Genomic DNA, 14,451 nt, shown 5'->3' with positions numbered 1-14,451 from the left:
GGAGTCACAAACACGCCTCTTGAACGTGGATATTAATCACAGAGCTGATCGATCCCCAAAACTAGATATGGAAGGGAAAGACCCTCCCCACAGCAGCTCGAGGAACTGAATGGCAAACCGTCTCGCAGGAGGATGACCCCCTTTGATTGATTGATTGACACACGGTTAACGCAAGGAAAAGAGGGCAGAGACACAAGTCCCCAACGGCGACGAAGCAATGTTTTCATGAAGTGACCACCGAAGTGCGAGGTAGGGGGACCTCTTTTGTCAGACAACTGCAGACCTAATATTGACGACAGAAACCCAAGGCCATACTGGTCTGCTTGTTGGCAATGCACAAGAAAGCACACACAAGACACCAGAACTCCCTCGCCGGCACCGACACCCTTCCATGAATCCCGGCCCTCTTACGCATTGGTGTGTCGTGTGCGAAAGGCGACGAATGTGAAAAGAGAGACTGCAAAGACGGTGCCAAAGAATACTACAAGCTGCTTCTACTTCTCCTACTTCTCCTTCTCCAAAGCGGCAACCCCCAACCGCGAGGAGTGACCCTAACAGGGTAAACATCTAAGTATGTATGTACAGGAAAAGGGAACTGTACTTACGGCGCTGAACGATGTCGTCTGAGCTATCAGGAAGGCACTACCTACACTGGACACTCATTCCCTTGCTAATTTTCTCTTCTCTGGAATCAAAAATAGATATGTTTGCCTTCAAACCATAATTACATAGGCAATGATATGCCCCGTCGCATCCACTAAATAAATAGCACTTGATACTCATTATTAAATTACATCTGCATCATCTTATGCTGTTCCAAAAGCCGTTTGTCCAAGTTTTTCTTTTCCCGTCTCATGGGTCGATTAAGTTGGCCCCATCAAGAAGCTGCTTGCCGACCGGCTTCCCTGTCGATCGCTCTTGGTTCACACTCCGACAATTCAAAGATCCAACCTCCTATGCTGCATAGATTTCGTAGCTTAGCAATGATCCTTGCCCTCATGGAAGAATACGGATCAATCAGAGCCATTCCAAAAACCACTTCATTAACCCCGTTGAACATCCCAGATCATTGCAACATGTATCATATAGTCGTATTCAAGAGGAATCACTCTCCAGATACACAACCCTTGGCCTCAAGCTGGTACCCATAGGTGTGTCCAGCCCTTCAAAAGAATCACAAAGCATCGGCCCAATAACATCAGCATCCATCTTCGGCCTGTAACGGTACTATCGTTCCCCCAAGCTGGCCACTTTTCCTGCGAATCTTGCGCCGGCACTACCGCGTTTTTGCAACTTGTTGGATCCGTCCGAGGAAGATGACATTGGTGAAATCCTGTGCACCATGGGCAAAGGTCCTAAGGTGTCCGCGTGGGTGCCGTGACTAGGTGCTGCTCGCGCTGTTCTCTGGTCAACGTACAACTGCGCAGCGGACGATAGGGGGATAGCCGGGGGCTCGGTAGGGATCTCTGCACCATTCTGCACCAACAGCTCGGCCATTGGAAACGCTTTGACGGCTCCCGATGGAGCGTTCGAGTGAGACGAGACTGGACGAGCTGGATCGGCAGCAGTGAGAGCCAGAAATACCGCATGAGTATTCCGAGAACGGTCATGGGCATTGACATTTGCCCGTTGAGCAACGGCCTGAAGGACTCCATGAATATCATGTTTCTTGATGGATGTCAGTAATGTGTCGTCAGCAGATCCGTATTGAGACACAGGCTCAACGTAAGCCCGCTCGACATATTTGGCCGTAATGAACTTCAATCGTTGGTCTCGAGAGGCACTCGGATCGGGCTTGAGAGAGCGATCGAGCCGTGCCTCCCAGACCATGTTGCTGATTCGGTTGCCAACAAGCATGAGAAGTTCGACAATATCGTTGGTGAAGGAGTGCACATCCAAGGTGAGTGATCGAATCTTGGAGACATGAGTGCCCAGAGAGCGATGGATTCCGCCACATTCAATGCACAATATGATCCCAAGATTCAGAGATACCCATTCGACCTTGGAAGTCGAGCCACAATCTGCACAGTACTGGTTGCCTTGGTCGTTGTTTCTGATCAGATCGAGCAGCTTTGATGGGTTTTCTTCGTAGCTATTGCTGCTGGTCCTGGTGTAGGTGGGCCTAGCACCGACGGTAATGCGCCGTGACACTCCGCCCGCGTCACTTCGCTGGGAATAGCCATGCGGGCCAGACTGTGACGAGCTCTTGCCTGTGAGCATATGTCCAAATTCACGTCCGGCGTGCTCTTTTCGACCTTGCTGAGGCACTTGCCCGCCGGCCTCCACAGCGCTCTGGAGCGCATTATTGATTGCATTGATCCAGTTATTCATCTCGTCTTCAGTCGTAGCTTGATAAACTCGCTTGTACTGGGGTGTGATGACCTCAAAGCAAAATCGGCGCTCGGCATCCCGAGCAATACGGACTGAAGCCATACGAAGGTCAATTGGCTCGCGATGCAGATCCAACTTGTCCTTCCAGTTGCTGTATTCTGAGAGCTTCCCTTGATCAAGAACGATCCAGAACCTAGAATTCATTAGTTTGACGCAAAGACCAATTTTGTCAAGTGCTTACTTGTGCCAGGCTCCTTTGGGATCAATATGTGAATTAGGCTTGCTCAATGCCCACAAAAGTCCTTCTTTCCGATATTGGCCAACGGTAGATTTGTCGGTTGTGGATACCGAGCTTTCATCAAGATCACGGATGCCTTTGAATTTGCTCGGCGTCGGCGCTATCGAGGCTGCGCTTGGTGATGTCGACAGGACACCGGCCACTGGCACCGTTGAGTTGGTGGTCGGCGACAGGGTTTTGTTCGATGCATGGCCGAACTGAGAGCTTGTGCTATCGGCCCTGCTAAGGTCAGTGTCTGAGGTATATCCGGTGTGACCATTTTGCGTTCCCACTTGGGTCGACATGGCTGGAGGATGGTGATGCAGATCGGAATCGACAGAGGTTGGCCCATTCTTCTCGAGATTCCGTCTCTTTTCCTCTCTTTCTGTCCTTTGTAGGTTGTATTCCTTGTCAGCTTCAGAGACCTCTTTTATGAGAGCGTCCAACTGCGGGGTCAGGCTTTCCACCTTTTTCGCAGTCGCGAGGAAAGCTTTCGCCTGGCCGTCAGCATATTTCGTGAGCTGTGAGAGGAGTTCCTGCTCCTTGCGCCCGCCATGAAGGTCTTGCATGAAAGTCGAATAGTCGAATCGCTTGAGCTCGAAGTTCTTCCTCTTCGTCTGATATTTGGAATCACTCTCTGCACGTTTCTTGTCCTTCAAAGAGTCTTGCCTCTGACCAAGATACCGGCCCACATAGGCGTAATAGTCTCGACTCTCGTCGTCAAAGTCTTTCTTCTTCGCCTCCACTTGTTTGATGTCCAGATTGTACAGCTTCGAAATGGGATCGATGATTTGTTTCTGCAATAACGTGCTGTTTCCCTTCTCATATTTCAGTATCTGCTGAGCGATATTCAGGAAATAATGGTCGAGAGCGGGTTTGAAAGCTGTTGCATTGGACATGGAGGCCTCCTGGAGCGCTCTCAAGAATTCGGACATGGCCTGGTTGCACTCCACTTGAGCCTGCTGCGCTGCTTCGGCTTTCTTCAGCACCTTTTTGATTTGGACCTTCATAGTCCCCGTCTTCTGCTCTAGCGCCTTCATGGTGGCTCTAAAGACCGGACCGTCCTCAACTGTGCTGACGTCCTCTCCGGGCCTTGCACACTGGACGTCGATGACCGGAAGCGAAGGCGCCGTGGTTGGCGCACTAAAACTGTAGTCTTTGGCCCGCATCTGCGGCGAAGCCGGCACTTGCGGCTCTGCAGGGCCCTCTGAGTCGCTGACCGCGGACTGATATGATTGCGACGAGGGCATCCTGTGCCTATGGAGGGGTATCGGTATTTCCAGACCTGGAGAAGCTAGTGGCATCCCGTTTGGGAAGGTCGCGTTCTGGACCCAGAATGAAAAAGACGCGAGGGTATTAAGTCTGTGCGCTCTAGAATCATACTCGAGGAAACTGCAGCAATTGCGCCAACCTCCACCTTTGTCCTCTTGAGCCTTTGGGGGTTTCCAATGCCATGTCCATTCGTAAGTGACTGCAGGACTCCCATGCGTCCCGAAGTCGCCGATAAACTGGACGTTGGAATTCTTGTGCAGATTTGGGTCGGCGTGAAATTCGCGTGTTACAAGGGTGTCCAGCTCTTTGGCATTCTGAGCGTAGGCAAAAGTCAACCCGGTAATTGTTGCGTCGACAGCAGCGGTGGAGGTCGAGGGCGTCGCAGGCAGGGGCCCGGAGTTCTGTCGCGTTATAAAAGTGAAGTGGATTTCGAGTTCATCTTCAAGATCCAGCCTAGGAAGGAAAGAAAGGGTGGCAGAATCAGGGTCCTAGTTGGGCTGTCAGAGGGCATTCGTATTTAGCAGGGGTTTCATTTCGCACCTGAATATAGGAAATGGGTCTGTAGTCGGTGGCATCTGGTTTTCCAACTAGACGCAGGGCTGGATATGCGTTGGGCGCGAGACTCAAAAAACCTCTCCGTCGGCCATTGCTGACGACGATGGAACTGATGGAGACTGGTGGCTATCAGCCATAGTTGCGGGGAAAGGCAAGAGGCACATACAGCGCGCTTGATCCTTTAAGTATAGCAGGGCGCCATCGTCCAGCCTGCTGCTGATGTTGCCCATCGCTGAGGGCCTGGAACTCAGGCTCGAGAATTAGAATGCGCCAGGATGGGCGGAGACTGTTTGGATCGAAGGGGGGTGGGTTTGGTTCTTCGGAGAAGTTGCGGGCGAGACGAAAGCTGTCGATACTGAAAGGGAAGATGGAAAGATGGATGATGCTAAGACTGCAACGCCGGAGGCGTGTTGAGGTATGTACAGATCAAAGTGAGAGAGTGACTTGAGTAAATGACCGAAGTTGTGGACGTGATTTGTGGAGGAGACATGGGCTGCGCTTCGCTGCGCCTTCAATGTGAGACGGTTCAATTAAGCGAAGGAAGGCAGATGCGGCGCCACCAGCGCAAGACACCGCATCCTGTGCATCCAAAGGGCCCCTCGCCAAGACCAGCGTTCGGAGCTTAATTTCAACACGACCCTTCACGCTTACCGTTTTTGGTCAAGATTGACGCCGCCCTGTGGCCAACAAGCCGGCACATGATACGACGAGGATGGGTTGGAGGGGACGGAGCCTTGTTGTCAGCCTACCAGCCTCACCAGCTCAAGTGACACGGCGAGCGTCTCAACTCGCGGATATTACGCTCTGGGATTCGGTCACCTGCGCAATCATCAACACCTACCGGCCACACTAGGACCCGATCCCCTCCTCTTTTGCCCTATTTCTCTTGTGCAAGGTAAGAATCCGCCCAGGTTGTCTAGTTTCTACGTTGAGGTGGCTCGGGTTCTGATTAGAGATGACTGGATCCGTGAGCTATGCGGCGGATGGGCTGAGAGAATATTTCAACGTCTAAGGGATTGACCAAACCTGAGCATACCCGTGTCTCTCGCATCATTTTGATTTGGAGGTTGCCTTACGCAGAGGAAAAGAATATTGTCAAGGTCAAGGAGTTGGGACTCCTTTTCCAGGCTACCCCAGCATCTACGCCAATTCAACAGAAAACCTGCTGGGCTGGCCGTCTCTTGACATTTGAGCACACCGCGTATTCGCCACCCGCCGCCACCCCAACACCCCTTCTCTTCCCCAAACCCCATTAGAAGCCTCAAATCCAAGCCAATCCCTCCTCGAGAATTCCCGCCTGCCTCCACGCATTCTTTTCAAATGCCTCGACAGACTATCCATCAAAATCGCCACCAGGCACGATGGACCGCCAAATCGGGTGGCGTGAGCACACCGTCCCCGGCCACGATCATAAGTAGCGAAGTTGGCGAGGTGTGATGAATATGCACAAAGGGGTCCTACTCGCAGAGGGCTTCTAAACTGCGTACAGTTCGTGCTTCCAATTGTAAGAGGGGAGTTTCTGGCAGGGACGTGATCAGTGGCTCGGGAGAGACGATCTGTAAAATGGGCGGCAAGTCAGCGTGCGTAGCTTCGATACCTTGTACCAATGCGTAGACTTGCCCTCCTGGAACCTTGCGTTAATGCCTGGGATTAAGCCGAGTCAGTTATGCCTATGGAAAACCGCCCGCCCATCAACCATCGGAACCTGGCAGGACACACGCTTGATTCTTCTGTCCGCTGCTCCAATCCCTAGTGACGGCCGCCAGTAAGAGCTTCCCCAGACGCCAATCTTGTTCATATCAACGTCAGATCTGGACTGAGCATAGGTCGTGGCGTGCGAGAAGTCGCTAGTCTGCTGCGTCGGCTAGATCTCGCTGTGTGGTACCCCGTCCTAGGTGTCACTATTGCCGAAGCCTCGGCGATCATGGGCTAGTACGGACATTGGCAACTTGGAGACGAAGTGCTCGGCAGAGGGGTCCAGATCCATCTCTTTCACCTCCAACCAGGCATGGCAGGGGTTTCGAGTCTGCATGGTTGGGCTTGAAGAACCAGCCTCGTAGGCTAACGTTGTCGTCCGCTTGGAATGAGACCTCTTCTCGTGGCGTGGCGGATAGGGCGATCGACTTGTGTTATGGTATGTCGAACTTGGACGATAACCTTGGAACAAAGTATGAGAGCAGACTTCGTATTCAAATACCGATTGAACAACCAATGTTCCAGGCCGATTGCATACGACTTTACATAGTGAGAAGCTCAAATATCTTACCTTGCCTGTTATCCGTCTCCTGCTGAACACAGTTCATCCTGGTTCGGCCGTCCTTATTGTACGGAGGTCAGAAGTGCGACACTGGTCGAGTCTCGTACTTTGAAGGACGGTACTGATATAAAGGACCAAGAAACATGCGACGAGACCGCCGAATATCGAAACATGTACCGTGGCCTCTAACCGACATCATATGTTGTCGAGTGTTTGCTTGTTGTGAAAGGAGAAGTGCTAAAGCCCGTAGTTATTCCCACCAAAACCAACCCCTTAATGCATCTCAATTGACCCAGTTCCATTTAACTAACCGTGGGATTAAGCTTAACTCCCGAGCCAAGGATCGGTACCTGGTCAAGAAATTTGTCAACCGTGTCAAAAGAAAGGCAGGAAATTCGAAGCTCGGTCAAATAGGCGGTAAAGAGGGACTTGAGACTCCCGATGGCGCTCCACACGGTAGAATAGGGTTCGGTTTCGGGTGAGGTCGAAGGTGACCAAAAGTTGGCGCGAAGGTGAGAAGGAAGGAGTGGTTATAAAAGCGGCAGGGCTACGGTGAGTCGCACGTGAAGTACCAGCAATCTTGATCCGCCAAGCCAAAATTTCCGCAAGGCTCCCCCAGATCTGTGAATCGGCCAAATACAATCATCCTCTAAGGGAAAACAGAGCTCGGGATTTCGGACATGCGGAGCCAGAATACAGAATGAGGGAAGATAAAGGCAAACGATTTTGAATCTCCTTCACTTACCTTCCGCCGACAAGCTTTGCGAATACAATGGCCTCAAAACCGGCGAAAGAGTCCCAGAACGCGGGCAATCCAAACCAGACGTCTGAACTGCACCCTCCCTGCCTGCTGAAAATATACTGACGATCACATGATAGACTCTTTCTCAAGAACCTCCCCGAAAAGATCAACAAGAAAGAGCTGAAACGTGCCCTGTACATGCTCTTCTCTATCTACGGTCCCGTCCTCGATATTGTCACAAGCCGCATTGGATCGAAAGGGCAGAGCATGCGAGGACAGGCCCACGTGGTCTTCCGGGACATACAGACGAGCACACAGGCCATGCGAGCTTTACAAGGGTTCGACTTCTTTGGCAAGGAAATGGTATGAAGAAGCCCAAGTTCTCCATTGGAAATCACGGATTAAACCATTGAGGCAGGTTATTGTCTACGCAAAGGGCCAATCGCACATAATCCCGAAACTCAGAGGGACCTTCGAGTCTCCCACTACTGCTGCAACTACTGCTTCTGATGCCACAGCTTTACAGAAATCCATCTTTAATGCTCCACCAAGTGGAATTCCAAGCAAGCCCGTCGAGACTGGAGTCAAACCAGCAGGAACCACTCCCGATGGAGGCCCACACGGCACAAAGAGACCAAGAGACGAGGAAGAGGAGGAAGAGAGCGAAGTGGAAATGGAGGAAGACGAGGATGATGCCCCAATGGAGGAAGATGAGGATGATTAAAGCCGGCATAGAAGGAAACGCCGCCGTGTCTAGCTCAATCGAACATCGCCAAAGCCTGTCGCCGTCATGACGGTCCAAGGCAGTTGAAAACCCTCTCTTGGCGGAAATGGAAACCGTATCAGCACCTGCTTGCCATATTCAGGCGATGCCATAATACGAAGCTGGCAATCAAATGGAAGATCGTCGAAAGGTTCAGGGGAGCATTCTTCCGTCACAAGTGCTCATAAGCTTACTCGGAATGTGCAGGCCCACAGCAGACCCAATCAGTCCCAGCCAAAGTATGAGATATTCCTCCGGAGTGAGAGGGCCCGGTCCGAGGACTGAAAGGGCATCTTGCGTGTTACATGGATGCAGGAAGAAGGCCGGACGGTCTGTGACAGGATGGTGCTGCGAACAGTCAGTGCCTGAAAAGATATGGGAGCAGTGTTGACCTACCGCCATACTAATACCTCCCATAACGCCAATTCCACGCAATGAAGTGAGTGATGGTTCCGGCACCAACCATTCATAAACTTGGTCCAGATCTAACGCCTTGTTGACTCGGCCATATCGGCAAATAAACCAAAGGACTGGTACAGAATAGATTGGGGACAAGGTAATGGAGAAATCAACAATCAGAGAGTCTAAGTTGTCGACGCTCGGCGCAAGCTGGGGATTGTCAGACAAAATGGTGAAAACGGTTAGGGGGCTCCCTACGCTATCTCTAATGACCGAGTCTTCTATGCCAGTGTCAATCAGCTCATCGTTCTGCGCATCACCATGTTCACTGAGAGTGCTTTTTTTGCCATCCTTGCAGGTGATCTTCCGTCTCTGTCTGATTAACAACTCCTCACCGGTCCACCTCACGCTCAACCAGTCCGTCTGGCTGATCCTGTCCGAGCTCCGCTGCTCCCATGCCCGACACGCTTCGGAAAATTCCTGCTGCGTGATGCTGGGAAATGCGCGCAGTGACTCTGTCATCAGTCCAGAAGAAAGAGGCGAAGGCTCATGTTTCAGCAGGGCTGAATCCTGACAGTTTCGAAATTTAGGAGTCTTGCATCTGAGAACTAAAGGCCACTAGGCCTCTACCACAATGCCAGGGTGGCGGGCTCGGCGCCAAGCCGAGCACATGTGAGTGCGGGGAAACACTTCCCTCATTTCCTTTCTGGTCGTCCACGCAATTTTCGACAGAGCCTCAAGTCGAAACGAAAGATACCGTCGTCACGCAACACAAGTGACCTTTAACAGTGTTCAACATGGCCGGCCACCCTTTGCGCGAGGCGCCGCGAGACGTACGCTTCTTCGTTTTGCATTCTTGTTCCTAAACCTTCCCTAGCCTCTGGCATGGGAGCATCTTTTTCTCCGCCCCCGTCTACCTATTCCGCTTCGTCAGGCCGACTTACTCTGCTGTCTACTCTTAGCTCTCCGAAATCGCCAAACAAGAAGAATCCTTGATCCTCCCCCACTTCACGGCGGACGACGCTCTCGAGATTGGCCTGTCGATCCGCAACCGTTTGCGGGCTCTCTCGACCTTGGCCGCCGTGGTGTCCATCTCTCTCGCCAATTCCTCCAACCTACTGTTCCACGCCGTTTCGCGCCCGGGGATCCAACCGGACAACGACATCTGGGTGTCACGGAAGAGGAAGACGGTGTCAAGATGGGGGGTGAGTACGTGGTTCATGCACAACAAATTCAAGGGGGACGAGGAGGCCTTCTCTAGAAAATATATGCTCGGTGCAGAAGCAGGGAGTTATGCGATTCACGGCGGCGGTGTGCCTGTGAGGGTGAAAGGCGTGGAGGGCATTGTGGGAGTAGTGGTCGTGAGTGGACTGAAGCAGGATCAGGATCACATGATTGTCATTGAAGCGTTGGGGGAATTTCTGGAACAGTGCAGCAAGGAAGAGCCACGAAAGACAGGAGAAGGTGAAGAAAGGAGGTGAAGTGACATTGGTCGGTGCGTGGTACAGTATACACAGGCAACACAAGGTAAGCTCGGGCGGGCTTGGAACGATCTATCAGATTTCTTGATGGGCATATAGAGGTCCTAATTAATGGATGCGGTGGTATCCGGAACAGGAGGAGATCTTTCGTAACGCAACGGGCACCATTGGAAGCCCAGCTGGATCAGGGCATGGCGGGCGTCGAGGGAAGTCACAGAACCCGCAGCGTTTGTGCCGCTAGGTACGTACCTAGGTACACACTACTTCGATCGATGGCTTCTGTCCCACAGTCCATGCTCGAAAACTGCGGCTTTCCCCCATCCTCCCAAGGTACGTAGGCACTTGAAGCCAATTCTGTCTGTCGTTCCACCTCTCTCTTCTAGGCGCTCGACTTCTCGGGTGCAATCGACACCAAGTCAAGTCCGAACCACGGGTCGTGACTGTGCTACAACTACCTAGCTCGCCAGGTACCTCCAGCGACTTGGCTCCAATCAGCGTCGAACCACAAAATGGGCACAGGATCCCATGGCCTCTTTCTTTCTTTCTACTCTTTAATCCCTTGGTGGGCCTCTTCGCACCGAGAAGTCTTGATCCCATCCTGTGCGAAGCAAAAGCGCCCCATGCAACAACCCTCAGGATACGATGTACCGGTGCCCTGATCCTCCCCGAGGCTGGGGGGTGCTCTCGAGGAAGCCCAGCACGACAATGTTGGCTTAGATGTTTCCTTTTGTCTCGTTGAGCAGGGGCGGAACTTTTGCTCTGCGCTTGACGAGCGATCATCCGTCGCTGGCTGGCCTTCAGTCAATTCATATCGGCCGGACAATTCTCAGAGAAGCCTCTCTCACGGGAATAAAGGTACTATGCCGGAGAGCAATTTCCGCGAAATGCGATAATACGGCTTCAGGATGCGGTGGAGGAGAGAGGCGACACCTCTCCTACCCACCCCCCAGTTGGCAAGGTCGTGCCTTGACGATAGGGACGAATCTGGCCTTCTGGGCAGCCAAGGTCAGTGTGAAAGGGGTTATGTGTGCCGAGGATAGACTGCTGCCTTCTCTTGCCTATGCTTCTAGGATCCCCTACAACCTACCGTCGGACAATGTGGTTCCTTTGAACGATGCCACCCTTTTGGCGCCGTTTGCCATGACAGCTGTGGGGGTAAAAGTCATGTCCTTTTATGTTTTGATACGTGTGGTGTAGGTTCCCGTTGAAGCAGAAGCCTTGGGGCATGGGATCTCTCTACGACTATAGTGTTTCAGAGAGATTACACCAGAAAATACATCCTCAAGCAGACCGGGCATGCCGCCAGGAGAGCCCTCGATAAAGAAAAAGCGGATCTTCCCGGATGGTGGTGACTGGGGAGCTATCAATGGATATTTGATTTCGCCATCCTTCAGGCAACGGGGCCTTCTTGCGGGAACGGGCGCAGGCTCCTCATGGCTAGGGAAGATCCCGTTCTAGTTTCCCCGAGCTTCCTGGCTTCATGGACGAGCAGCGGTCGTTGCGTTGTCTCCCGTGTCACCCTATTCTGTGATAATCCTGACTGCTTAGAATCCCCAAATTTTCGCCTTCAATCCAGCGTCCGCACTGACGGAGTTATCCCTCGATAACTATCGGAAATACGCTAATCATCGGCGTGACGGACAGACTACCAGTAAGACTGTTTGCAGAACAATGTTAAAACGCAGAATGCCACGTTCATGCTGATGTTTGGCCGTCAGTGGGAGAACGCGGTGGAGTCGCGTGCAACAGAATCATCCGACACTTCGATGCGTAACAATGTCGCTACGGATCCCCTGCTGAGATTTTGTCTCCTAACTCAGCCAGTCTGCGCTGTCGATATTACGGACTGTCGAGTTTGCCTCATCGTGGGAGACACTGCTGGACTCAGGACGTCTTCCCTGAGTGCGGTCCGGAAGGTGGACTGGAGGGCTCGCCGGCGGCACATCTGGGCAGATGACCACCGGCCAATGTTCTCGAGGGGCGTGTGAAGTCGACGTGGTCCGCCTACCCACGACGGGAAGCAATGTGGGAAGCTAATGTGGTTTGAAGTGTCCTCAGCTGCTGAGGCCAGCAGAAAGGTGTGAGGAGCCTGCCAGCGGACAGCCATGTTAGGTCAAGGACGGTTAGACGAGCAACAAACAGGATGGGTACACAGCATGAAGGAACCTCAACCAAAGAAGCCGGTTTGATCACATGGCCCGCAACCCACCTCGAGAGATGAAAGGCCAAAAGAGCAGGGTCTTCAATGCATGAATAAGACATCTCTTGGGCAGACATGCGTGCAGAAGGTGAGTCACAGCCTGTGCAACTTGGATGAGGTGGATGCGAGTCCGACTCGCATCCCCCAAGACGTTGGGGAGATGATGGGTTGCGGTTGCCCAGGATTTGAGAAGTGTAAGCTGATAATCCAGATGTCCAAGGCCGAGGTCGGCCTCTGCGGGGTGATCTATTTACATTTGACCAGAAACGCGCGAGCCGCTGCCCAGCTGGTGGACGGCCGAGACTCGTGTCTCCTAGCTCGGTTGCTTGCACGCACCGGAGAGCGGAGCCAAAGGTCAGGTTAGAGCATTGCAAAGAGCGTCGAAGTCAGAAGCAGTCAGCCCGACGGCGGATCTGGTGTGCATAGGCTGAAGTTTGGGTAACACGGGTGCTTTCCCGAACTGATGGTGCAGAGGGGTCAGGCAAAAGAGTTATCCCAGAAGAAGCTGCAGATGTGAAGAAATCAAGCTGATATCTTGCGGTCGACGGCAGACTTTCTGGCATTTTGCCGACGACTACTGCGCGAACAGCTCGGGCAGCATCGATCAGGTGTTGTCCAATGAAAACAGGCCCGGCTGCTCCGTTGCGAGCGTTATATGACCCTTGGATACTAAGCGAGGTCCGTCCTTGAGCAAGAATTGGTGGAATCACACCAAGATGGACTAGTTGGTGACACAACAGCAGTTCGCAGAATTTTGCAGGTCGAGACCATTAGGCTACCCTCGGCAATTCTGGTTGTACATGGGTAGGATCCTTTCGGTTACACAGCATCGATGCCGTTGTAGTTTGTATTGTGTATCCACGAGGGGGGGAGGAAGAGGGAAGGAAGAGGGAGAAAGAGAGAGATAGAAGAGAGGATCCTTCAAATCCCTCGACAACAAAGGCAGGCCGTACGAGTAAGCCCATGTGTGTGACGGCTCTGACATGGGAAGTGGTAGTAAATATGTAGGTAGCTGTAGTCGAACCCGATCTACGCATGCACGCTCCAAAATGGCCGTTTCTAGGTGTTTGCCGCTATCAGCACCCAGCAGCCATAGCTCTGCGAAGGACAGAAGAAGAGTAGAGGAGGCGGGACAAAAAGGAGACGTGTTGCGTCACCAGCGGTTGCAACATTAGCATCAGCCATCAGGAGGACATCCATCAACATCAGCAACGGTGGCAAAGAAAAGGATTTGGAAATAACAATACACCGAGGTACGGAAAGATACATAACACAAAACTTGGGCCCAGCAATATGGATCGGGTAGATGTACTGATGCATAAATAGAGGGAAGGAAGGAGAGATCTGGTACATATGACCAAGAACCATCGGCACTGGCAAGAAGAGACACTTATTCCCGAGTACTGGGTAAGTTATTACATCGGCACCATGCATACTTTCCATACCCCTCCTTTTCAGCCCCCATAATCAGTCACCAAGTCATTACATACGAGTGACACATGCACGATTACAGAGGCCGGAATACTCTATTGGCATTAGCACACTCATTCGTATCGGCATTGGCATTACCGCATTACCAAGAGAAAGGAGGGGAGAAGAGGGGGCGTAAAGGATAAAGGCCCTTCCCCTGTCGATCATAAGTGTTAACACCGTGGTTGTAGCTATTAGGTAGTCCTTGCCCACCACTGGGGTACCACTGCGTACCTACCTCCCTCGATACGTATTTGTAAGGTACAATACGGAGAACTCCACCGAGGTTCTAGGTCTCTGGGTAGGAAGGAAGTCCTCCGTCCATGGTAAAGCAATACTCCCTAGGCAGCAACGTCCCAGCTCGACAGGGAACTCCGTAGCAATACTTCGTGGTAATATGTGCTTGTAAAAAGGTTTCTGAAAAGAGGGGCTATTCGGAAGTCCACTTCCGGCCTAGAACAATCTGACTTTCTTGGTTCCCGCCGTCCTCCGCCTGTCCTTGGCCTTGCTTGTTCCGGTATTGTCGAGGACACTACGTGTAATAGCCCGATCGAAACTGACATCTTACCAAGTATTATTACAGGAAGTTGGTGACGCAAAGGCGAGATTCGAGAAACTTCGCCAGCCTCTTTTTCTCGCTCTTTTCGCGTCCAGGCCGGTGGGGAGAATAACGTTTAATTTAGCAGCAGAGAGGCAATCACAAG

General features: G+C 52.2%; 3 protein-coding genes across 3 annotated transcripts; 2 read left to right on the top strand and 1 right to left on the bottom strand.

Annotated features, from left to right (window-relative positions):
• Positions 1-1,227: 1,227 nt before the first annotated feature.
• Positions 1,228-4,665, bottom strand: Z519_00341 (uncharacterized protein; the record flags this gene model as incomplete). Its single annotated transcript, XM_016758100.1, has 5 exons — positions 1,228-2,524; positions 2,573-2,683; positions 2,759-4,368; positions 4,421-4,554; positions 4,602-4,665. 5 exons carry the CDS (start codon positions 4,663-4,665, stop codon positions 1,228-1,230), a joined length of 3,216 nt encoding a protein of 1,071 aa, XP_016625349.1.
• Positions 4,666-7,464: 2,799 nt separating this feature from the next.
• On the top strand, positions 7,465-8,158 carry Z519_00340 (uncharacterized protein; the record flags this gene model as incomplete). Its single annotated transcript, XM_016758099.1, has 3 exons — positions 7,465-7,517; positions 7,572-7,797; positions 7,853-8,158. The coding sequence occupies 3 exons, from the start codon at positions 7,465-7,467 to the stop codon at positions 8,156-8,158; spliced, it is 585 nt and encodes a 194-aa protein (XP_016625348.1).
• Positions 8,159-9,393: 1,235 nt separating this feature from the next.
• Positions 9,394-10,077, top strand: Z519_00339 (uncharacterized protein; the record flags this gene model as incomplete). Its single annotated transcript, XM_016758098.1, has 2 exons — positions 9,394-9,429; positions 9,559-10,077. 2 exons carry the CDS (start codon positions 9,394-9,396, stop codon positions 10,075-10,077), a joined length of 555 nt encoding a protein of 184 aa, XP_016625347.1.
• Between the last annotated feature and the right edge of the window lie 4,374 nt (positions 10,078-14,451).

The sequence above is a fragment of the Cladophialophora bantiana genome (genome assembly GCF_000835475.1).
Source record: "Cladophialophora bantiana CBS 173.52 unplaced genomic scaffold supercont1.1, whole genome shotgun sequence".
NCBI lineage: Eukaryota > Fungi > Ascomycota > Eurotiomycetes > Chaetothyriales > Herpotrichiellaceae > Cladophialophora > Cladophialophora bantiana.
Note: the sequence above shows the minus strand (reverse complement) of the source record. Positions and strands in the feature narration are given on the sequence as shown.